This window comes from Cervus elaphus, chromosome 10, assembly GCF_910594005.1.
Source record: "Cervus elaphus chromosome 10, mCerEla1.1, whole genome shotgun sequence".
In the NCBI taxonomy this organism is placed as follows: Eukaryota; Metazoa; Chordata; class Mammalia; order Artiodactyla; family Cervidae; genus Cervus; species Cervus elaphus.
In genome coordinates, this window is record NC_057824.1 from 52139396 (window position 1) to 52164565 (window position 25170).

The 25170-nt window shown below is 40.2% G+C and overlaps 1 protein-coding gene across 3 annotated transcripts in view; it reads left to right on the forward strand.

Annotated features, from left to right (window-relative positions):
• Positions 1-3682: 3682 nt before the first annotated feature.
• RNF216 (ring finger protein 216) overlaps positions 3683-25170 on the forward strand; it is a 113666-nt gene continuing 92178 nt past the window's right edge. The window contains exons 1-5 of one of the 3 annotated variants that reach the window (XM_043915363.1): positions 3683-3847; positions 12090-12211; positions 16780-16913; positions 20191-21045; positions 21999-22075. In XM_043915363.1, coding sequence (XP_043771298.1) covers positions 12145-12211; positions 16780-16913; positions 20191-21045; positions 21999-22075 — 1133 coding nt within the window. In that variant the 5' untranslated portion in view covers positions 3683-3847; positions 12090-12144. Of the gene's footprint in view, positions 3848-12089; positions 12212-16779; positions 16914-20190; positions 21046-21998; positions 22076-25170 lie in introns of those variants that run through there. The other 2 variants (XM_043915364.1, XM_043915365.1) reach the window with 2 other exon arrangements.

Genomic DNA, 25170 nt, shown 5'->3' on the forward strand with positions numbered 1-25170 from the left:
AAGTCACTGTTTCCGCAGTTTCCCCATGTATTTGCCATGAAGTGATGAGACCGGATGCCATGATCTTAGTTTTCTGAATGTTGAGCTTTAAGCCAACTTTTTCACTCTCCTCTTTCACTTTCATGAACAGGCTCTTTATTTCTGCGCTTTCTGCCATAAGGGTGGTGTTATTTGCATACCTGAGGTTATTGGTATTTCTCCCGGCAATCTTGATTCCAGCTTGTGCTTCATCCAGCCCAGCGTTTCTCATGATGTACTCTGCATATAAGCTAAATAAGCAGAGTGACAATATACAGCCTTGATGTACTCCTTTTCCTATTTGGAACCAGTCTGTTTTTCCATGTCCAGTTCTAACTGTTGCTTTCTGACCTGCATACAGATTTCTCAAGAGGCAGGTCAGGTGATCTGGTATTCCCATCTCTGTAAGAATTTTCTATAGTTTGTTGTGATCCACACAGCCAAAGACTTTTGCATAGTCAATAAAACAGAAGTAGATGTTTTTGTGGAACTCTCTTGCTTTTTCGATGATCCAGTGGATGTTGGCAATTTGATCTCTGGTTCCTCTGCCTTTTTTAAACCAGCTTGAACATCTCGAAGTTCACGGTTCACGTACTGTTGAAGCCTGGCTTGGAGAATTTTGAGCATTACTTTGCTAGTGTGTGAGATGAGTGCAATTGTACAGTAGTTTGAGCATTCTTTGCCATTGCCTTTCTTTGGGATTGGAATGAAAACTGACTTTTTCCAGTCCTGTGGCCACTGCTGTTTTTCAAATTTGCTGACATATTGAGTGCAGCACTTTCACAGCATCATCTTTCAGGATTTGAAATAGCTCAGCTGGAATTTTATCATGTCCACTAGCTTTGTTTGTAGTGATGCTTCCTAAGACCCACTTGACTTCTCATTCCAGGATGTCTGGCTCTAGGTGAGTGATCTTACCATTGTGATTATCTGGGTCATGAAGATCTTTTTTGTATAGTTCTTCTGTGTATTCTTGCCACCTCTTCTTATATCTTCTGCTTCTGTTAGGTCCATACCATTTCTGTCCTTTATTGTGCCCATCTTTGCATGAAATGGTTGCTTGGTATCTCTAATTTTCTTAAGGAGATCTCTAGTCTTTCCCATTCTATTGTTTTCCTCTATTTCTTTGCATTGATCACTGAAGAAAGCTTTCTTATCTCTCCTTGCTGTTCTTTGGAACTCTGCATTCAAATGGGTATATCTTTCCTTTTCTCCTTTGCCTCTGGTATCTGTTCTTTTCACAACGGTTTGTCTAAGGCCTCCTCAAACAACCGTTATTCCTTTTTGCATTTTTTTTTCCTGAGGATGGTCTTGATCCCTGCCTCCTGTACAATGTCACGAACCTCCATCCATAGTTCTTCAGGCACTCTGTCTATCAGATCTAATCCCTTGAATCTATTTCTCACTTTCACTGTATAATCATAAGGGATTTGGTGTAGGTCATACCTGAATGGTCTAGTGGTTTTCCTTACTTTCTTCAATTTTAGTCTGAATTTGGCAATAAGGAGTTCATGATCTGAGCCACAGTCAGCTCCCGGTCTTGTTTTTTGCTGATGGTATAGAGCTTCTCCAACTTTGGCTGGAAAGAATATAGTTACACCCTAGGCTTCATCATTACCAAAACTGCACCAGTTTCTAAGACCTCAGCTTCAAGAATCCCTCTCTTTGACACCCTTCTGTCTCTCTAGCTTCTTTCTTCCCACTGCATCTAAGCAAGTGGCTGGAGAGAGATCCACCTCCTTGCTACCTGGCCTCACTTTAAGTTTATAATCCCATAACTCCAGACCAGCAACCTTTTGCAGTTGCTAATCATTTCACTCTCTCATTGTTTTCTTTCACAAACCTTTAAGACCCTCTCCCTGACCTCACTCTCAGCTAACGGCTCTCCTTCTGGTTTTGCTGAAATTCAGTTGTATTGTGTTGAATCTCCAAGCAGCGTTTGGCACTGTTGATAACTCCCTTCTCCTCGGGACATTTTCTTTTTCTAGCCTTGGGGTACCACTCTCTTCTGTGTTTCCTCCTCCTTTACTGCCCTTTCCTTCTTGACATCCTCCTCCAGATCCTAAATGTTAGGTGACCCTGGCCTCCTTCAGCTGTCCTCTCTCCTCTATCTGTACTCATTCCCCAGGTATAAGTATAGCCAGTCCTGAGGCTTTATATATTATCTATATCTTAGTAAATACCAATTTAAGACCTCAGCCTCTGAGTTCTTATCTTTCTGAAGCTACAGACTCATAGATCTAATTGCCTATTGACATACCTGTGTGAAGGTCTAGTTTGCAATGTAACACGCAAAAAAACATTCAATTCTCCTTTCTCCAACCAAAATCTATTCCTCCTGATTTTCCTCATATTTGTGAATGGCATCACCATTCACCCAGCTGCACAAGTCAAAAGCCTGTAGTTATCCTCAATTCCTTTCATTCTCTCTCACTCTACATCCAATCCATCAACAAATCTTTTTTACATTAAAAAAAAAATCCCTAATCTGACCATTTTCATCACCTCCTCCTTGACTGTGCTGATCCAAGTCACCATCTCTTGTCATTTAGAATCCTGCAATAGCTTCCTAACTGGTTTTCCTGATTCTGCTCTTATCTTTCTATAATCTATGTCCAAATAGCCACCAGAGTGCTCTCGGAAAACAAGCAAATCAACTCACACCTGTCCCCAATTCCCCAGCAGCTTTCCATCACACTGAGAATAAAATCCAAATTCATTTTAAGACCGTCTACTATTTGGCTCCTAACCCGCTTGCCTAGCCCATTCCCTACCACGCCAACTCACTGCCTTGCAGACACGTGGCATCACCCTGTTTTTCTAACACACCAGGCGTGTTCACAATCTTAGGGCTTTGCTCTTTCTATACTCTCTGCTTGGAGCTCTTCCTGCAGGTGGTCGCCATGGCTCACTCCCTCACTTTATTTAGACCACAACATTATCTCCACCGCGGCTTCCCTGGTGGCTCAGCTGGAAAGAATCCGCCTGCCAATGCAGAAAGCGTGGGTTCGATCCCTGGGTGGAGAAGATCCCCTGGAGAAGGAAATGGCAACCCACTCCACTATGCTTGCCTGGGAAATCCCATAGACAGAGGAGCCTGGTGGGCTACAGGCCTTGAGGTCACAAGAGTCGGATACAGCTTAGTGACTAAACAACAATTATCCCATTACCCTATTCTTTTCTCTGCTTTATTTTTCATCGGTGTGTGTGTGCGTGTTTCCGAACACTTCCTGACTGAGCCAGTAGTTTAATTGGTTCATTAGTTCACCAGTTATTGACTTGCCCACTAAAATACACGTTTCATGAGAACAAGGACCTTCTGTACTGCTTTTGCTCCAATTCCTAGAACAGTGCCTGGCACACAGGAAGCCCTCTGAAAATACGTTCCGTGAATGATTTGCCAAAGGCAATGGGTGCAAATAAATGCAGATCCAGGAGATTTCCACGGTTACCCGCTTCACGCCCTGGAACTGAAAACCCCAGAGTGACAGTGACACCTCGCGGGGCTCCTTCCGTCCTCCCGCCTAGTGGCGAAGTCAAGACTCGGCCCATGGCAAGCCGGGACGGAGGACAGGAGTCCCTCTCTATGGTCTTACTCCCCAGACCCCTCCTCCCTAGCCCCCTGCGTGCCTCTATGGTTCTTCCTGTCATTAGTCGGGAGGGGGCGCTGTGCGCAGGCGCGCGGTGACGCCTCGGCAAGGCCGGAAGGAGCGCAGCGGCGGCCTCGGCGGCGGCGGCGACCAGGTTGTCGCGGCCGCTCCTGCTGACTGGAAATCGCGGCGACAGAAGCCCCCGAGCTTGCCTCGCGAGCCGGCGAGTCGAGTGGCGAGTAAGTATCGGCCGCGGCTCCTCGGCCGGCTCTGTGGGGCTAGTGGCGTCTTCTCCGGGCGCCTCCATTAAGCCGGGGGTGGGGGCGGGGGCTCGACCGTGAAGGGCCCCGGGGGGGCGCGGGCCGGGCCGGGCGGCTACCCCGACGCGAGCGAGCCCAGGGCCGGCTCCGGGCAGCGCCGAGCGGCCGGAGCGGCGGGGCCGGCGGCCAGGAAAGAGCGACGAAGGCACGGGCGGCCGGCGGACCCGCCGCGGGTCCCGTTACTTCGGGAAGTTTCGCGGGCCGGTCGGTGGGTACGCCGCGCGAGGACTCGAAAGCGCCGAAAGACTCGAGTTTCCTCGGCAGCACCTCCTGGGAAGCGGTGGCGGTGAAGCCGAGCGCGGCCCGGAGCGCGCGGGGGGCGCAGCGCTGTGACTGAACTCCGACGCCCCGAGGTGGGGGTGGCGGTGGAGCTGCGGGCCGCGGTCCCAGACCCTCGCGGCTCAACTCTGGAGGGGCTACTTAGAGAAGGCGGCCGCTCGCTGCTGCCCACCCTCGTGAGGACTTCCCGAACCCCGGGCAGCGCAGGGAACGCGAACCTCCACACCGCCCCCCTCCCCCCCCCCCCCCCGCAAAATGTGCCCGGAGTGCTGGGCGGCGAACGAAGCCGCTGTTCCCGCGTGGGTTGTGGCTCGAATGCCGCGTGGGACGATTGTCGAAAACTTTGGGCCACTCCGGTCTCGTGACCCAGCTCGCTGAGAGCCTTGCGGGGTCTCCGCGACGTCCGCAGGGCAGGTTGCCGACCTCAGCGAGTGGGGCGCTGTGGTTAGTCGGGGTGCGTCGTGAGGAGCGCCTGGAGGGGGCTTGTCCTAGGGTTTTTGATACCACGAGATGACTTGGCGCTGCTGGCAGAGGGCACGGCCGCGTTCAGAACGCTGGCCTACAGGAAGACCGCGGAGAAACGGCCTTGCTCCGTTAGGTTTTTTTTTTTTTTTTTGTAAAAGTCATTTATCGTAGCTGGGAGTAGGAAGTGTTTGGATTTAAGGAAATAGCTCGAGAGCCTGGGGCCAGACTTTCGGCGCTCCCTGTAAACGTAAATGGAGGCTTTATAGTTTCCTCCTGAAGGCAGGCAGCAACTACAGAAAGAGAAGCCTTGCAGCCCCTTTGGAGAAGTGTAATAAAGGAAGTTGAGCTATGAGTCTGGAAGACTGAAAGTTTATGAAATAGGGTGGATGAGAGAGCCTGTGCTCATGTTAATGAGTATTTACAGTGTTCTAGGCTGTGGTAAGAGCTTTAGAGACGTCATGGTTTTTTTAGCTAGATACTGTTTTAAGGATTTTCCATATATTAACTCTGAATCCTGATAACATGGCTTTTGTCGTCCCTTACTTTCAAGAGGGAGAAAATGAGGTGCTGAAAAAATAACTTAGCTTGTAAGGGTCTAAGCTGGGATTCGAACCCAGCTCATACTCCTAATTATCCTGCTATACCTGTGAATATGCAAAAAGTTCTGGTGTATTTACTTTTGCCAGGCTGTGTGCTGTGTCCTGAGGCTTTGGAAATGAATTGCACAAGAGTCCTACCTTCTTGGGGCTTCCCTGATGGCTCAGACAGTAAACAATTTGCCTGCGATGCAAGAGACTGGGTTTCGATCCCTGGGTCGGGAAGATTTCCCCCAGAGAAGAAAAGGGCAACCCACTCAAGCGTTCTTGCCTGGAGAATCCCATTAACAGAGGAGCCTGGTGGGCTACCGTCCATGGGTTCGCAAAGAGTCAGATATGACTGAGCAACTGACACTTTAAATTTCAGTTTCCTACCTTCTTGGAACTCTTTTTAGCAAAGGAGGTAGACGTTAAGCGTAGCTTACTAAATATTTTATTGTGGTAGTACTTGGAAGGAGTGAGAGACATATCAACAAACACTGGGGATAGTCTGGAAAGGCTTTTCTCTGAAAAGTGAAATTTTAAGATGAGGAACTGAAGAATAAATAGAGTTAATTTGGTCAAAGAGAGGCAGAGAGAAGAGCCTGAAGTTTCATGGCACTTTCTAGGACCTGAGCCTGGTTTCTGCAGAATGGTGAATAGGGGAAGAAATATGAGGTGGGGCTGGCTGTGTCAGCAAGGTCATGTGAGGCAGGGTTTCATAGGCCATGGTAAGGATTTTGGTTCTGCCATGAAGAGATTTGTGGTTACAAAAACAAAACTCTGTCCTATATGAAAATTCATTGGAGGGTATCACTTGTAGACAGTATTGGGATAGAAGGGGCAGGATGTCATGAGTTCACAGAGGATTCAGCTGGTATCATTGAAAACATTGACTTCTTACTTGTGGATTGAGGATATGCTTGCTTATCCATCCCAGTTTCCCAGCCAATTTTCAGTTGACAATTGGAGAAAAAAATCTTAATGTTGTATGTTAAGCTCGTTAGCCTACCCACTGAAAATTTTGAATAATTTCTGGTTTAAAACCTTTCGTGTGGTAAAAAGATACTGATAACAGAATTTTTAGAGCTCTTTGAAACCACTTGAACTCCAGACTAATTGTTTGCATATCATCTCTAATTATGGATGCTATTTTACCTTAGTTCTTTCATTTTGTATGTATGTTGAAATTAACATGCATTTTCTTATTCTGAATTCATCAACTTCATTGTTCTTTGTTTATAGTATCACCATCATCCAGTTCAGTCATCTGATCTCAACATCGAGGTCATCTTAGACTCCTTGCTTCCTCTTGCCTTGATGACCAGTTACATAGGAAGTCCCATCCTTGCACTCCGCTGGTGGTCTGCTGGTTAAGACTCTGAGTTTCCATTGCACGGGGTGCAGGTTCAGTCCCTGGTTGGGGAGCTAAAATCCCACATGCCATGTGCTGTGTCCTTAAAAAAAAAAAAAATCCCATTGGATCTAACCTTTATAACTAGTATCTTACATCTTTTCCTTCCTCTATTTACTGTTACCTTTTACCTTTAGTTCCGACTTCACTGGCTCTTGTTTACTGGGTTTTCCTACCTCTAAGTATCTTCTGCAGTCTGTCTTACGCATTGCAGCTTAGTCGTTGTTCCTAAAGCACAACTCTCCGCACTGCTTCCCATTGGGTTAGAAAATAAAAATTAGAGCTCTGCTTCACTTTTCTGTTAGCAAACCACTTCTGAGCTTAGTGACCTAATACAACAGTTTTATTTGTTGGCGGTTTTGTGGGTCAGGAAGTTGGGAAGATTTCACCTGGGACTTTTTTTTTTTTTTTTTTTATTCACATGCTGTCAACCACAGTGGCTGGGACTGGAGGATATTCTTCCAGAATGACTTCTTTATTCAGATGCCTTGTCTGAGACTGCTGGGAGATGGCCCCGCTGCCTTTCCCTCTCCTGGCAGTGTCAGAGCTTTCCATGTGGTCTCTCCAACCAGGTAGTCAGACTTCTTACATGGTCACTCTGGGCTTCCAGAGCCCTTGATGGAAGTGCTGTCTTAAAACTAAGCGTGGAACTGGCAGAGCATGGAGTTTAGTTTGAATACTGCTTCTCCCCAAGCCTTCCCTGCCTGCTTACCCTCTCTTAACTGTGATAGGCTATGTGTTGCAGTAAAGACTGTACTTTGTAGTATACTCAATTGTGTGCATATTTTCTCTCACTGGTGGAAGTTCTGTGAGGCAAGATCCATGTTGGATTTTCCTTGTTATTCCCCATGATGCATAACACAGATTCTTTAAGTGTTAAGGAAATAATACCAGTTTAGTGTAGAAAAATCAAAATTTAAGGAAGCAAAAATATAAACCTACTGCTTAGAAATAACCATTATCAACTTTTTTGTGTTAATTTGATATTGATTACATATTAGTACAGGATCACAAAGAATGGCTATCTAAATATTAAGATGGGAAACCAGTATTTGAATGAAGAGCAGTAATCATTGATAGACATTTTTAAAAAATATGCTTGGAAGCGGTTTTGTGGGGGCTGGTATAACCTGGGCATGTCAGCTTCTCCTAGCCTGGCCTGGCTCTCCTTTGCCCTCCTTTCCTTTATTATTCCAAAATCAATGTTGCAAAAGTGATGGGCATAATTTTGGAGATTATTCTGGAAAGCAGCAGCACCACAAAACCCCAGGACCATGCAGTGTTATATTAGGAGCATATGAAAGGAAAAGTGGAGAAGTGATGTCAACAGAGGAATAAGAAGGAAATAGTTTGTTTAAGACAGACCTAAGGACTCTGGTCACAAGGAAGCAAAGATGCAGTTTTGACAATAATAAAATTGTATGAGAGAACCATGGATGATCCCATCTTTTCCTGACTTGCTTTGTTTTCCAGATTTTCTCTAATAATGTAATTTTTTATTACACTGCATTGTGTAATATTTTATAACTGAAGAAGAGAATGAGAAACTGGTTGTTGTCACGTAAGCCACGTTACTTGACTATTTAAATATGGCTGTGATGAACAGCTCCAGTCTCTGGCAGAGGAAGATATTTTCAGAGTTACTCGTTCATTCAACAACTGTGAGACACTGAAAGTACACTTATGAATAAGACAGAGTCAAGGGCATATGGAGAAAACAAAATGTGAACTCTTTCTCATCATGTGTTGATTCATTCATACAAGGAAGAGAAGGGTTTAAAAAAAGATCCATTAGGACAGTTGTGGGAGGTGGAAGAGAACATAGAAGTACCATCCAATTTTCTAAAACTCTTTCAATATTACCACATAAGATTCTTAAAAAAAAAAAAAAGAATTCTCCACTAAGTAATGAACTGATGAATCCATGCTAATTTTTGGTTCTAATTTGGAAGCTTTAACTGGTATATTTGACTATAAAGTATAATCATAAATGTATATGATGATTTTTATAATTAAAGGCAAGAAATAATTGAACTGGTCTTTCTTGGAAGGCATTTCCTATTTCTGAACTCCACTTTGTTGTCTGATCAATAAGTGAAAAGACATATATAGGTTCTTGTTACTTGCAGAGGGAAAATGAAATTTCCTTAAGAAGGAAGTAAAAGTTTTTTTTTTTTTTTTTGGAAGTCAAAGTTTTATGTGAATAGTTAATAGTACTAGTGAAAAGTAGCTTGGAAGAGGAGAATAACCCCCTCCAAACCCCACCCTGGTTGGGCTATATTATCAGCCCTTATTATTAACAAAAGCTGTACATCTGCTGTTTCCATTGCACAAGTAATAATAATAGTCATAATGTGGCCCTTACTGTGTGCCAGGTGCTCTACTAAACACTTTATATATATTTAACTCAATTTCAGAACAGCTGTATTCTCATTTCATGAAGAAAGAAATATTAGGCCTGAAAGATTAAGCAGTTTATGCATAGTCACTGATTGACTAGTTGGTGAAACCTGGGTTCATACTTAGACAATCTGATCTGAGCCCAGATGAGAGGACTGAATGTCAGGGAGTTAAATGACCTTTACAGAGAAGCTACTCAGGAGTAGAAATTTCATTATCAGACTTCTTTTCTTGCTGCTGCTTGGGGCCACTGTACATGCCATTCATGAGGAATCTTGCTTTTAAAGCAGCACTGGTAATCTGCTTAACTACAAACTTGACAGTCTAACTAAATTAGATATAAATCACGTTTTCCTTTGATTTCCAGTGTAAAATTGAAGGAATCTAGTTGTGGTAAAAGAAGAAATAGGAAATCTGGCTATTGGAGTTAAGTGTTCAAAGTACTTTTTGAAAGTTGTATTGGAAAGAAAAGCACTTGAATAGAAGCAGTTGAAAGTGGACACTAGAGCTCTTTCCTTTATAGTGTGCCATTTGGAAATAACATCATTATTATTTCAGATGAGATACCAAAGCTTACGCTTGGATTTATAATTTTTAAACATTGAGGTACCTTTGTCCAGTTATAGATACCATGAAGTTCTGTTGTAATACTTAAACACAGTCTTGCTATAAAACAGTAGTATCTTAAGTTGAAAAATGCTGACATTATTTGATTGTCTCTTTGTAGACATCATATAATGAGAAGACCTGGTCTAGGGCCTACCTCTTTTGAAGCATGTGGTTTCTGTCAGCAGGACAAAACAGATTTTCTTAGGAAGAAAAACCTTGAGTCGGTAGGTTACAGATAGAATCTTGGAACTAAAAAGGTGCCTTAGCAGTTAAAATTGTCCCCCTTTGGTTCTTATCTGATTTTCATTCTTCTGATGTCCATCAGAGTAAAGCAAGAAAATGGTTCAGAAATCAAACTACAGAAAGACTTAAATAATCCTCTCCTCTTGACCCCCAAATACTGTTTCATAGAGGCGAACACTCTTTTTTTCCCCTGATAGTGACTTTTTCCCTCTCTAACCTTGCCATTTAAAAAAAAGAAAAAGAGCTTATCTGTTTGGCTGCACCAGGTCTGTGGTGTGTGGGCTCTTTTAGTTGTGGCATGTAAGCTGGAGTTCCCTGAGCAGGATTGAATCTGGACCCCCTGCGTAAGGATCTCAAAGTCTTAGCCGCTGGACCCCCACTCTTAATTATTTTTTGGTGAATAGAATTTTTTTAAAATTTTAATGTACAGTATTTCAGTCTTTGCTTTTGTGGACAGCACCTTTTCTGTCCTGTTTAAGATGTCTTTCCGTGGGGAGGGAGGCAAGAGGGGGGTTCAGGAGGGGGGCCACATGTACACCCATGGCTGGTTCATGTCAACGTATGGCGAAAACTGCCACAGTATTGTAAAGTGATTAGCCTCCAGTTAAAATAAATAAATTATTATTTAAAAAAGATATCTTTCCCAGCTCTGATTTTTGAAGGTATTTTATGTTATCTTCCAGAAAGTTTGTTATTTTACCTTACCATTTAAATCAACAGTTCACATAAAAATTATTTTGTCTAAGGCATAAAGATGAGGTCTAGTTCTTTGATTTTCCCTATCCTCTCAAAATATAGCTTTCCAGTACAGTGTCATACAGTTTAAATATCATATTTTTACATTGCTCTGCAGGGCTACTTTTGTCATAAATGTCCACATGTGAACAAATCTGTTTCTGGACTCTGTTCCATTGGTCTTCTTTTGCCAATACCACATTGTCTTAATTACTGTAACAAGACTTAATATAACAAGACTTAATATCTGATAGTATAAATTCTCCGTCTTTTTGTTTATGAATGCTTTGCTTATTCTGGGATCTTTGCTTTTTCTTGTAAATGTTATAATCATCTAGTGTATATCCATTTAAAAAATCTAAGTAAGGCTGTACTAAACTTGTACACCAATTTGGGGAGAACTGACATCTTTACATAATCAAGCTTTCCAACCCATGAATATGGTATGTCTCTTCCTTTATTTACTCTTCAAGTTTTCTCAGTGATGTTTTACAGTCTCTGTGGAGAGACAGAATAGTTCATCCATGTCACAGATAGCAGGATTTCCTTCTTTTTTGTAGCTGAGTATTATTCCATTTTCTTTACCCGTTCATCTGTCGTTGGACACTTAGGTCGTTTTCATGTCTTAACTATTGTAAATAGTGCTGCAGTGATCATGGAAGTGCAGATATCTTCAAAACAGTGATTTCATTTCCTTCAGTTATATACCCAGAAATGGAATTGCTGGATCATGTGGTAGTTCTATTTTTAAAATTTTGAGGAACTTCCATACTATTTTCCATAGTGTCTATTCCAATTATAATCCCACCAACAGTGTACAGAGTTTTCCTTTTTTCCATATCCTGCTAGCATTGTTACCTCTCGTCTTTTTGAATGAATGATAATCATGCTAACAGGTAGAGGTGTTTTTGATTTACCTTTCACTGGTATATAGTAATGTTGAGCACTTTTTAATATACCTGTTAGCTGTTTGAGTATCTCAATTTGGGATATTGGATTATTTGTGATTTTTGCCATTGAGATGTACGAGTTCTTTATTTATTCTGGATTTTAGCATCTTATTAGGGGTTATGACTTGCAAATATTTTTCTCCCATTCAATAGCTTGTAGTAATTGAGTTTTTAATTTTACTTTTTAGAAAATCTTTTATTTCCTTTTATTTTTTTTGGTTTAATTTCACTTTTTAAAAATGTATATCCCATCTATTCTTTGATCCTTTGTTCATCTTTTGTGTGTTCTTTTGCAGGTATTTTTTTAAAAGTTTAGTTTTTCCTCTTGTTAACTTTAGTTATTCATTCAAAAGACTGAAAAAATTTTTCTTTTTAGTGGTGTTTTCATTTTATAAGCTGAGAATACTACCTTGACTAGATATGTGGGAAGAGTTTTGATACTCCTTCATTCTTAAAAATTTTCTTTTTCTTTTTCACACCCTTTGGAATAGGTGGTCACCATGTTTAGATATTAGCAAGCACATAGGTGTATGTCTGCGTTGGAAAATGGCAGAGGGAAACAGCAATGAAGAGGTGATTCACTTGAACAATTTCCACTGCCACCGGGGACAAGGTGAGGGTGCCTGTTTTCTCTCATTGCTTTTGTCTTAGTCTTGTTATATCATATTTTAAATTAATCTGTTTTGCACCATGTAGAATCCAGAAATGTTTCATTTTCAAACCTCAGAACATCAGATGTAAATGGACTCATCAGACTAGAATTTTGTGTTAAATGGTGATACCTGCTGGCATGAGTGAAGTTTAAGAGTCTTCCATTACAAGAAGATTGAATCTTAAGAGATAGGAGGAAAAAAAAAGAGAGATAGGAGGGTGGGAACAGTGGTAGTTCTCAGTTTTTGAAGGAATGGTGATCGCAGAGGAGTGCAGTTCCTCTAGGCCTGTATGTTCTGAACGTACTTAAGGTGCTGCTAATGCGTTTCTGTGGCCCCTCATACAAGGCCTAGCTTCTTTTTTGCTAGAAGACTCTGGTTTAGCCTTACAGGGAATTTTTGGACATGTATTCCTTTACTTTACAGTGTTTAAAATATGGGGAAATTCATTGAGTCATAAAGGGAAGGGACCCTGCATTTCTTCAAGATTTCTAAATGCATGTGAAATTTCCTATCAGATCCTAATTCACAGTTGCACCTAGGCTAAAAGGAAAAAAGTTACGCTGATGAGTAGGAGAAGATTTTAAGTATGAAGTCCTTAGAAGAGGTTGTACCTTTTTTATGTTTTGCTATTGATAGTACTTTGTATTTATGAAGATGTTTTTCCCAGCAAAAAATAAATTTTATATATATATGGCCTTCAGAGCACTTAAACATGCGCAGGGAGCTCCCCAGTGGTCTAGTGGTCTAGGACTCGTGTTTCTGCTGCAGAGGGGGCAGGTTTGGGGAACCAAGGCCCCATATGTCACGAGACATGGCCAAAGAATAAATAAATAAAATTTAGCAGATTCTATTAAGCAGATAAATAGAAAAAAATAAATTTGCTTAAGCTATGCAAATTATAAAAACAGAAGAAATACCAATTTTTTAAAGCTATTTTTAATAGTGTATTCTAAGTTGGTAGTGATTATAGCCATAATTTGTTATTTAGGAAGTTTTAAATCCTAGCTATGTTTGTATATATGATCATTTCCATATTTTCCAAACATGCATATCAAATTAATGTTGTGGGGTGTGTTTTTTTTCTAAATTGGATCGTAAATATACTTGAACAAAGTTTCTTTAAGAAAAACTAATTCTGGAAAACTACTAACTTCGGAGATACATTTTTCTGTTCAACAAACTTTATTTTGCACACATAGTGAGGATTTGTGTAGACATAGAGTTGTTTTTATTAGCTGTATTAATAATTTCTATTGAAGTGTTTTTTAAGTTTTTAAATCATCTTTATTGAGGCATAATTTACATATAATAAGTGCACACATTTTAACTGTACATATAATTCAGTAACTTTTGAAAAATGAATATACCCATATAACCACCACCTCAGTCATGATGTAGAGCATATCCAGAAGGATTCCTTTATGCCCCTTTGCAGGCAGTTCTCGCCCAACTCCTGACCTGCTTTCTGTCACTATACAATTTCATATAAACGGAACCATACAGTATGTACTCTTCATACCTGAATTCTTCAGCACAGCAGTTTTTTGATTCATTCACATTATTGCATGTATCAGTAATTCAATTCTTTTTAATTGCTGAATATTACTCACCTGGAAATTCTATACCTAGTGAAGGTAGGCTTAAAAATGAAGGTGAAATAAAGATTAAAGGTACAAGAGTGAATAGAAGATATATTATGCAAATAGTAACCCTCAAAACCGAGCCTTTAAGTAAGTCTATAAATTATCAGATAACATACACAATTCAGCCAGAAGTGTCAATAAAGATAAGTTTTTAAAAAGTTAAAAGCGAAAAAAAAAAAAAGTTAAAAGCGTCTGGGAAGATAAAACAATTCTAATCTCTGTATGTGTAGTAATATGATATCAAAATATACAAAGAGAAAGTTGACAGAACTGAAAGGATTACTGGACAAATCCACAATCCAATTGGGAGATTTTAGCATGTTTCTTTCAATAACTGAGAGCAAACACACAAACATTTGTATGAATATAGAACATTGGAAGAACATGATCAACAAATTTGATATAATAGACATAGGAATGTCGCACCTAATATGTTTGCCAAAATTGACCATATTTTGAGGTACAAAACCAGTTTCAAGTTCCTACACTACTGGTGGTAGTATAAGCTGGCACAAACAATTTAGGAAGCTGTTTGACGTTGTCCACTGAAACTGAACATATGCTTTCCCTGTGCCTCAGCACTTCTAGAATGTACCAAGCTGAAATGAATATACCAAGATAGATATACAAGAATATTCATAACAGTATTATCCAAAATAGCCAAGACTGGAACCAGCCCAAATGTCGAATGTCAACAGAAAAATAAGTAACTTATTCATACATAGTCATGTAGTAGATTACATACAGAGGAAATTACAGAATGCAACATCAACATCATGGATATATCTCAGACATGTTATTTGCATGGAAGCCAGAAACGAAAGTATATGTACTCAGAAACTGATCTGTGGAGTTAGGCTCGTAATGTGCTAGAAATGTATTTACCAGTGTTGGTGATGGTCACACAGGTAAGGAGCCTTTTGTACGAATCATAAACTTTGTTCTGTTATACTTTAGGTTTTTAAAGTATGTATTGTAAAGCTAGTATGTTTATATGTGGTGTTTTGGGGAGTATCTTGTCAACCATTGGGATTCACTGTGAGGTGATAGGTTTAAAACCAACTTTTTTGCTGGGTGCTCCAGGCTTGTTGTTTGTCTTTTTTTCCTGGGCCAGTTCTTCCTCAGAGGAACCTACAGTTTCCTGCATATAGAATCGAAGGCTGGCTGCCAGCGTTCAAGGGGCCAGTTAACAGAAGGCAGCCAGAGTCTTATCATTATGACTGTTTCAGGGACACGCCTTTTCTCTCTTGGCCTGGTGTCTAGTGACTCTGTGCTGGTGACTCTTCAGAATGGTCCTCCACAGGGTGGGTCCTCTGGAATGGCTGAAGGAGAAACTTGTCAAGTCCTCTCCCCAGAATTAACAGTAAAATTAGAATTGTCTAAAATAACCATTTAAAGACTGGAAATGAACAAAGGCATACAATAATTGAGAATATTTTTCAAGGAAATCTATGATTCTGCAACATGGATTAAGCCACCTCTGGTCAGCTGCCCCCTCTGCAGGCTGTGGGTTTGAGCCTTCTCCACACCTCTAGATTTCTTGCTTCTGAAAATCTGCTGTTTCCAGAATTTTGTTTAAATCTCTTGCTGTCATTTCCTTTTTTCTTCTTTGTGTCCTAAAAAGAAGGACACTTTTTACTTTTTCACTTTTTACACTTTTTTACTTTTTACGAGTTCCTTTACTGTCATTTAAGTGGGGTTTCAAACAGCAATGGTGCGGGTCACTTGGATTCACTCTGCCAGTCCTCTGCAGTGCGCCTCTGCAGGCCCTCAGTTCAGTCAGTTGTCGGATGTATCAGTCTGCTGTGTAGGTAGCATTGGACTTAAAATCAGACAACTTTACTGTGTGTCAAGTACTATAACAAATAGGCATTTTTTGTGGTTTTTCTAAGCTAATACAGCTGTTTACAGTAGGCACTATTGTTAACGTTTCTTCAATGATGAGGAAATGGATGCCTAAAGAAGTAAATAATGGCATCATGTAGCTAGTATATGGTAGAGTTGAGGTTGGAATCCAGGCAGTCTGACCTTAGATCCCACAGACTTACCTGTTTTAAACTGCCGTTTTTGGCATCACCACAGCCCTGTTACAGGGATGAAATGAGATAATTGGTTTTATATTGCTTTTCAAATTATTGGATACCATAAAAGTACATGAAGCATTAACCTTGAGAAAAATAATAGCGCTTTATGAAGGAATTATCAGTTTGTGTTATCCAGTAATTCATATCAGATGTGATCTATCTTCAAACGAATAAAAGGAGTTAGAGACCTTGAACAGAATTATTACATCTAGATGGCTAGTTGAACTCTGGCTGTATTTAAAAAGGAAACTAGAAAGCTTAAATTGCTTAGTGTCGTAGATGCTAAATAGGTACTTGACTACACCACTGAAATATATTTGCATAAATAATACTTAAGATTTATATCTAAGATGAGCAAACTTTAATATCATATATTAAGTGAAAATCTTACTGTTTCTGAGTGAGTTTTTTCAGACCTATCAGTTTGAATAAAACTGTTTTATATTCCCTTGGAGGGGTAGAGGTGAGATGGGAGGCCATGATTTCACTGTTTAGTTGCCAGTCAAGAAGATTTTATCAACAGATTCTTCCAGTCTCGTATAAGAAAAAGTTGATAATCTTGAGCATAGTAATTGTAAGATTTTCTCTGATGATTCCCAAAATGAACTATTGGCAAAGATCAGCACAGAAAAATAGCTCATTTTAATGCTTAGGTGCATGTGCTGCCTGAGGAGGTAAATTAACACTCCAGTAGCCATGAACTTGGCTTTAGGTTTGACCCTTTTCATGCCAAAGTTGAATTAAAGGACTGAATGTGATTATATGCACCTCCTGATAACAATGATCTCCGCCCACTTTTAGACTGGATCAATCTCAGAGATGGACCCATCACCATATCTGACTCCTCTGATGAGGAAGGGGTTCCAATGCTGGTCACCCCAGCTCCTCAGCAACATGACGAAGAGGACCTGGATGATGATGTCATCCTGGCGGAAGTGAGTTTTCTGAAATTTACCATGATGAAATATATTTCAAGTTAAGAATCTGATTCTTCGGACACTCAGTATTAATAGAATAGCTGAGAGTGCTCTTACAGCAGTATTTAAATAATGTTGGAGTTTACCTATTCTTTGAAGATTTGGTAGGATTTGCCCTAAAGGCATTTGGGCTGTTGCTTTTCATGAAGGACAGTTCTTGGAAACTGTTTCAGCTTCCTCTGTGGTGACTGACACGTCTAGATTTTCTGTTGCTTTTTATTGGTTTTGTTCACTGATACTTTTCAGTGTTTTTTTAAATGTATTTAATAGAACTAAACAAAATAGCCTGTTCTTTGTATTTACTCTACTTTGAATCTGTGGCTCCTCCAATTTTCCTTTTCTGTTTTAGTGTATTTGTGGGATTTTTTGCCTTTTTTCTTGATTTGATGAGTTAACCATTATTTTCCCTGCTCTCTTCTCTTTGACCCAGTCCTAAGAACAACTAACCACTTCTGTCTGTATAGGGCTTCCCTGGTGACTCAGATGATAAAGAATCTGCCTGCAATGCAAGAGACACGGGTTTGATCCCTGGGTCGGGAAGATCCCCTGGAAAAGGAAATGGCTACCCACTCCAGTATTCTTGCCTAAAGAATTCCATGGACTGTCTCTATATATTTGCCTATTCTAGACATTTTATATGAATGGAATCATATACTGTTTGGTCCTTCCTTCATTTAGCATAAGTTTTCAAGGTCATCTATGATGTAGCATGAATCGGTACTTTCAGTTCCTTTTTTATTGCTTGATACTATTCTGTTGTGGGACTATATCACATGTTTCATTGATGGACATTTGAGTTACTTCTCCTTTTTCACTATTATGAATGATGCTGCTGTGCAAATTCATGTGAAAGTTTTCCTGTAACATATGCCTGTAGTTGATTATATAATTGGGTTTTGCCTAGTGCAAAAGGTTCTACTTAAATTTAGTGAGTGAATTCATCTAATTTTTGTTTATTAACATGACTATTATACTTAGTTTTTAGTTCTCTCATAGTGTTTAATATGCTTTACATTTTTATTGCTTTTAAAAATGATCTTTCACTATGTTCCCTGCATCTTTGAGGTTTTGTTTTATTTATATTGGGGTCATCTGTTCTTGCTGGTGATTTGGAAGATTTTTATCCTTAGTCTTTGGGTTTTGTTGTTGTTTTTTTTTTTTTTTTTTCAGTTATTCTAGTACATACTTTTATACTTTCAGATGCTATTCTTACATATGTCTTTACATGTTGATTTATCAGCTTTAAGTGTATCTTTTGATCCTCACCTCTTATTTCCCCTCCCAACTTTTGATAGTTACTGTATTTCTACAAAACCATGATTTAAAACATGTATATTAAGTAGCTAACTATTTCATCACTCCATTGTATTCTTGCATTTCTCTTTTCTTATTTCATTCACTGTGTGGTACCGATTTCATCATATGTGTCACTCCTCTACCACATCTCTTTTCAGTAGTTAGATATCTTCATGTAGTTTCTGTGCTGGTTGTTTTTTATTACTACTCAACTTTGAATGCATTCGAGATTTTCCTGGACTGGCTCTTTGTAGGTATTTATGTTGGGGAAGGACTCAGGCACTGTTCATGGCTAGCAGGAATTCTTCCTATGACAGAGGATGTTGGGGCTGCACGGGGCGGGGAAGTGTGCTTATATGCACGTATGCTTATTTCTTTCTTACTGCCTAGCCGTGATTGCCACCTCCAGAGCAGCCCAGATCAAAGTTCTCTCTGTCCTGCCTCACTGACAGCCTACCTTCAGCAGGGACGTCTGTCTTCATTCAGTCTAACCTTCTCAGAAAATCCTTGCTGCCAACAAAGTGCAGATTCCCAGTGTTTCAAACAAGGGACTATTGGTTTTCCCTCTGCAGGCCATACCACCTGCTTTGGCAAACTCTGCCTTTCTGAAGCTTTCTCTGCCTGCCTGAAATCTGGATGTACTTCTCCCACTGCATTTATCAGCTCCTCCTCACGTATATTGTGATTCAGGATCACAAATCTGTGCTGGTTTATTCAGAGATTTTCAGTTCTTTGTCTCATTCTCCTCTCTGGATTGGGGTGACTTCAGAGAAGATCAGGATCAGAGACATCTTTATTCTGCTATCTTAAAATTGGCATTTTGCTTTTTAAATTTACAAGTAACACATGGTTGTGTTCTCTATAGAAATTGATACAATACAGAGAAAACTATTCTCTCTTCACCAGCCCCTTCTGCCCCAGAGATTTCCCAGAGGGACTGTTGTCACAAGTTTGGCACGTACCCTTCCAAATCTTTTTCTTTGAATTAACACGTGTGTGGGTTCATGCATGTATGTATATATTCAATGTATATATACACATATATGCTTTTAGAAATGGTATGTTTATGTCTGTGTTCCATTTTTTTTTTTTTCAAAGAATAAAAATCAGTCTGTGTGTGTTGTTTTGTAACTTTTCTTCACTTAACATTTCTTGGTGAAGTTTCCATTTCATTACATATAGAGCTATCTCTTGGGGTGGGGGAGAGTTGGAGAGTATTTTGTAAAGCAGATAAATAGTTTACTTAACTGTATGCTTAGGGACAAACTTAAGAATGTCTCTAGTGTTCTCTTTTTATGATGCAATCAGTGTGGCAGTGAATACCCTTGTATATGCCCCCTTTGGATACATAAGGGTGTATAGGATTGATTTGAAAAGTGATATTGATAGATTATAAGGATATACGTTTTTTTTTTAAAAAATAAGCAATACCAGATTCCTCTCCTAAATTCACCAGGAATGAGTGATAGTAAGTTTTCCCACATCTGTCCCACATCTGTGTTTAATGTTGTCTGACTAAAAAGTTGTTTGCCAGTCTTAGCGAGGGGGTAGAATCTTGTTTTAATTTGCATTTTGCTGAATTACTAATGAGATTTAGATTCTCTTCATGTGCTTATTGACCATTTCTCACTCCTCTGCTGTGTTGTCATTCTTTCATTATTTTCTCTACTATGCAGTTATTTTTGTTTTACTGGTCGCAAGTGAAATTATAATTCAAACTATAAGTCAATCTTCAATCTCTGAATGGCTGCTTTGATTCTTATAGTTACTATAGTGTGATCAGATTTGAATATGAAGATAAATTTGAAGAATAGGTCTATGGGGGAGGGTGTTTTTGTTTCTTACCTGTCCTACCTCAGAATCTCAATATAATACATAAGGAGGTATAGACACAGGAAAAAAATTGAATTGTTATTATTAAAATTTCATTTTTTCTTAGACATACAAACCTCAGACATCACGACCCAATCTCATCAAACCAGCTGCCCAATGGCAAGATCTCAAAAGATTGGGAGAAGAAAGGCCTAAAAAATCTAGAGCAGCCTTTGAATCAGATACGAATGGCTATTTTCCTGTGTATAACAGCTCATTGTTTGGTTCTGGGACGCAGGATGATTCTGAGGATGACTACGGTGAATTTCTAGATCTTGGGCCTCCTGGAGTTTCTGGATTCATGAAGCCAAGTGGCCAAACAGAAAGAGAACCTAAGCCTGGACCAAGTCACAACCAAGCAACCAATGACCTCATCAACCCCAGATCAGAGCAGAAAGTCATTATCTTAAAAGAAGGTAATCTTTTTTCAGAAGCTGATCCTTTGGACATTCAGAACCAGTCATCTGAAGAGTCAGAGACAGAGATTTTATCAAACCTCGGAGAAGCAACTGATATCCTCGATGACCAGGCCATCGAAGAAGAATGCTGGTTAGACCACCCTTACTTCCAGTCTCTGAACCAGCAGCCCCGTGAGGTACCAAGCCAGGTTGTACCTCAGGAGCGGCGTCCTGAAGCAGAACTGGGCCCACTGCTGTATCAGCATGAGCCCCGGGGGACAGCTTTCCCAAGACCGGCGTTTGCAAGACCAGAGCCCCAGCAGGATTGGATTCCAGACCCTGGTTCTCCTCAGCCTGCCCATCCTTTGGGAGAGCTTGAAGACCAACAACTAGCAATAGATGATGAAGAGCCAGGCCCAGCATTTCCACTACAAGAAACTCAGGAGCCCAATTTGGAAAACCTTTGGAGGCAAGAAGCTTCTGACGTAGACCAGGAACTCATTGCACTGTTGGTAAAAGAGACAGTAAGTTTTATTTTGATAAGTAAGTAATTATACACACTAAATATATTGTTTCCTTTTATTACTAAAGCGTTATTTGTGTGTGTGGAATCATTTTCCTAATTTCCTAGATTTATAGACTAGAAGAAGAAAAACTGAAGGTCCAAAAATTGAATCAGGATTCCTTAATCTAGCCTTAACCCTCTCAGAATGCCCCCTGGGATTCTAGCTGCAGGTTGTGGGTGCCCTGGTGCTGTCATATGAGTGGTCCCCACAGTTTTTAAAAAGGAATTGAGTTAACTCCACATTCAAACCCTTCAAGCAGTTTGTGAGATGACCTAGAGCTGCACTGTCCAATATGGTAGCCTCATTTGGCTATTTAAATTTAAATGTCTTAAATGAAACTTAAAATTTCATTTCCAGTGGCACCAGTCAGACTTTCTGTGACTCAGTAGCCACATGAGTCTGAACGGCTACCATCCTGGAAAGCACAGGATAGAGCATTTCTGTCTTTACACCAAGTTGTGTTAGGTAGCGCTGACCAAGAACGTGAATGCAGGGCTCTGCAGGCGGCCGTTTGCCTTTGAACAGCCTTTTAACCATTCTTCCCTGGGGTTTTCTCACCTGGACTGCTGAATCGTGTGCTTCTTAAGGGTATATATACACTAGAAAGTGCCATATTCATATTTAGGTGCCCTTTGCTTGGGCTGAGATGCTCAGTATTTACTGAGAGAGAGAAAAATGAATACATAGAATGGAAGCAGAGGACCAGGCGGTCTCTAGGGACCTTTTTCCATATTCTGTGTAGACAGATAAATCTGGGCACCTAGTGTGGAATTTTAAGCCAGACACAAACCTGCTTTATAGTCCTTTTCTAACATTTAGTCATTTCGTATACTTTTTGCTATCTGATTTTTATCACAATTTGAAATCTTTCTAGGGGATGACATATAAATAATGTATTTATTCCTTCCTAGGAAGTAAGATTTCCTGATGTAGCAAATGGGTATGTTGAGGAAATAATTCATTTGAAGAATTACTATGATTTGAATGTGTAAGTATGCTACTGTGCCTTTTGTTTTTATTGTCGTAAAATGTACTTAACATAAAAATTTACCATTTTAATCATTTTTAGGGTTTTCTAGATGGCTCAGTGGTAAGGAATCTGCCTGCCAATGCAGGAGACTCAAGAAACTCAGATTTGATCCCTTGATTGGGAAGATCCCCTGGAGGAGGAAATGGCAACCCACTCCAGTATTCTTGCCTGGAGAGTCCCATGGACAGAGGGCCTGGTCGGCTGCAATCCACGAAGCCCCAAAGAGTTGGACACGACGGAAGCGACTTGGCGTGCGCACGCAGGGCTGTCTTTAGGCGCGCGTGAGGGGCGCTGAGTGTGTCTGCAGCTCGCACAGCTGCCACCGCGCTCCGTCTCCAGAGTGTTTTCCTCTTCTCACACTGGAGCTCTGTCCCCAGTCCCTCTCCTGAGCCCCTGGCAACCACTGTTTTGCTTTCTGTCTCTGTGAATTTGGCTTCTCTAGAGACCTCATGTAGGTGGAATCACACAATATTTATCCTTTTATGGCTGGCATATTTCAGTTAGCATTATGTCTTTTTTAATCATCCTGTTAGAGTTCTAATTTTAATTGTATGCAGGCTGTTTTCTGGGTCTTACAATCATGTATGGTTACAGAATTAAGATGTTTAGTTAATTCTGAGCATTGATACTACATCTGTCTTGCTCGGGGCTTCCGCAGTGGCTCAGTGGGTAAAGAATCCACCTGCACTCCATCCCCTGGAGGAGGAAATGGCAACCCACTCCAGTATCCCTGCCTGGGAAATCCTATGGACAGAGGAGCGTGGTGGGCTACAGTCTGTGGGGTCGCAAAGAGCCGGGCAAGTCTCTTTCTGCTTATACTCTTTCACCTCCTTCTAGTCTGCAAACGTGGAACAGTTGTAAATTTATAAAGAACAATAGATATTGAATTTAATTATATTTTCAACTGTTTAATACAGATTATTTTAATTAAAAGAGTATTCAAAGATTGTATTATGTACCGTAGAATTCAGCAGGGGTGTGAGTGGGAGCTGGCTGCCATGACTAAGAGTGAAGGGCCCTCTTTCTGAGATTAGCAGCCCAGAGGAGATGCTTTTTTCTGATTCATACCAAGGCACTGTTGGTGCCATTGGTAGCCCTGTCTCTCCCCTCCATTGAGGGGCAGCCACTGCTTTCAGTTTTTTAAACCAGGTTGGAATCACGGTTTCATAATGTGTTTGTTGACCTTTTTAGCTTCTTAATCTAGTATAGTTCCCCCCCCCCTTTTTTTTTTTTTAACAGATTTTCCCCCCTATAATCTTTGAACATAAAAAGTTGAAAAACTATAAGATGAATACCCATATCCACCATCTAGATTATTATCTGATAGTCTGCTATACGGAGGATTTTGCTGTTTTCCCCCTTCTTGCTTGTTTTTTAAATTAGTGTAGACATAAAGGTGTTTTGTATAAGTGGTGTTTTTATAATTAGTCTTTTATAATTATATACATTAAATAATTTATAATTATTTTTCATTTTGATAGTGGATTATCCTAAATTTGACCAGTAGGAGCTCTTAAATTAATAAACTTTATTTTTAGAGCAGTTTTAAAGTCATGGCAAAATTGAACAGAAATCAGTACAGTTTTACAGTGAAAAATATCTCCTAGACTTCCACTAAACTAAAAAATAACTAATTTTTTTTAATGTACCACCTTAGTTCTTGGAATGAAAACTTTTTTTCAGAGCAAATATGAATTTGGATTTTTAATGAAGTAATGTTAAGTGAAAAATACTTTTCATTGTTTTCTTCATGGTGTTAATGATCACCTTTAATTAAAAATTATTCTATTGAATTTTCCTTTTTGTTAACTTTTCTCCTCGTTATTCTCCTTGTTCATAGTTTCACTAATGTTCTGATAAACGTTATTCTACATTATTCCATATTGTAATTTCCTTTTTTAAAATTACATTCTAGATCCTGAAACCCTAAAGTTAAAGTTTAGAATCAGGGATCATAAATAGATTCATGATGCTTGAAACATATTTCCAGATAGCTTTCCAGTGGTCTGTGCTCACTTGCTCAGTTGTGTCTGACTCTTTTAGTAAATTTTAAAGTAATCCTTTAGAAATTTAGTATACTTTAATTTCCCTCTCATTCTATAGATGGATATGTTGTTTTCTAAATACCTACAAGGTTAGTTGTCTGCGGTATCATTAAAACGTGATCAGATTGACAGATCCTGTGACAATTCTGTCCTTCCTCCTGAGTCGCGCACACATCCTGTTCTCTTGAGGCTTAATGACTTCGTCCCTTATGCATCACTGAGAAGCAGATATTCATCCTTAAAGTCTTATGAATTACAGAGGAAAGGGAGTGTTCACTAATTGTATTGAATACTTTCAAACCTACAGTCTGATTGTTTTTATGTATATATAATTTATTTATTAGTTTATTTTTTATTGTACTGGGTCTTTGTTGCTGCATAGGGACTTCCTATAGTTGTGACAAGCCTCCGGAGGCTACCCTTTGTTGCAATGCTTGGGCTTCTCATTGCAGTTACTTCTCCTTGCGGAGCAGAGGCTCTCTGGTGCTCAGGCTTCAGTAGTTGCGGCGCATGGACTTAGCTGCCCTATGGCACATTCAGTCTTCCCGGACCAGGGATCAAACCCGTATACCCTGCATTGGCAGGCAGATTCTTATCCACCGTACTGCCCGGGAAGTCCTACTGTTTGATTTTCCTGACACTGTTTTCCTTTTGTCCCTGGACTTTTGAGACTGAATTGTTAATTCTCACAACTAACTTAAATGTTGATCACCAGTCCAGGTTGGATGCATGAGACAAGTGCTCAGGGCTGGTGCACTGGGAAGACCCAGAGGGATGGGATGGGGAGGGAGGCGGGAGGGGGGATCGGGATGGGGAGCACATGTAAATCCATGACTGATTCATGTCAATGTATGGCAAGAACCACTACAATACTGTAAAGTAATTAGCCTCCAACTAATAAAAATAAATGAAAAAAAACTTAAATGTTGTTAATGTAGGGCTGAAAGGAGGCCCAGAGCAGAGTTGAGCAGGCTGATACTTTGTGGGGCTGACTCTCCAACATTTTGT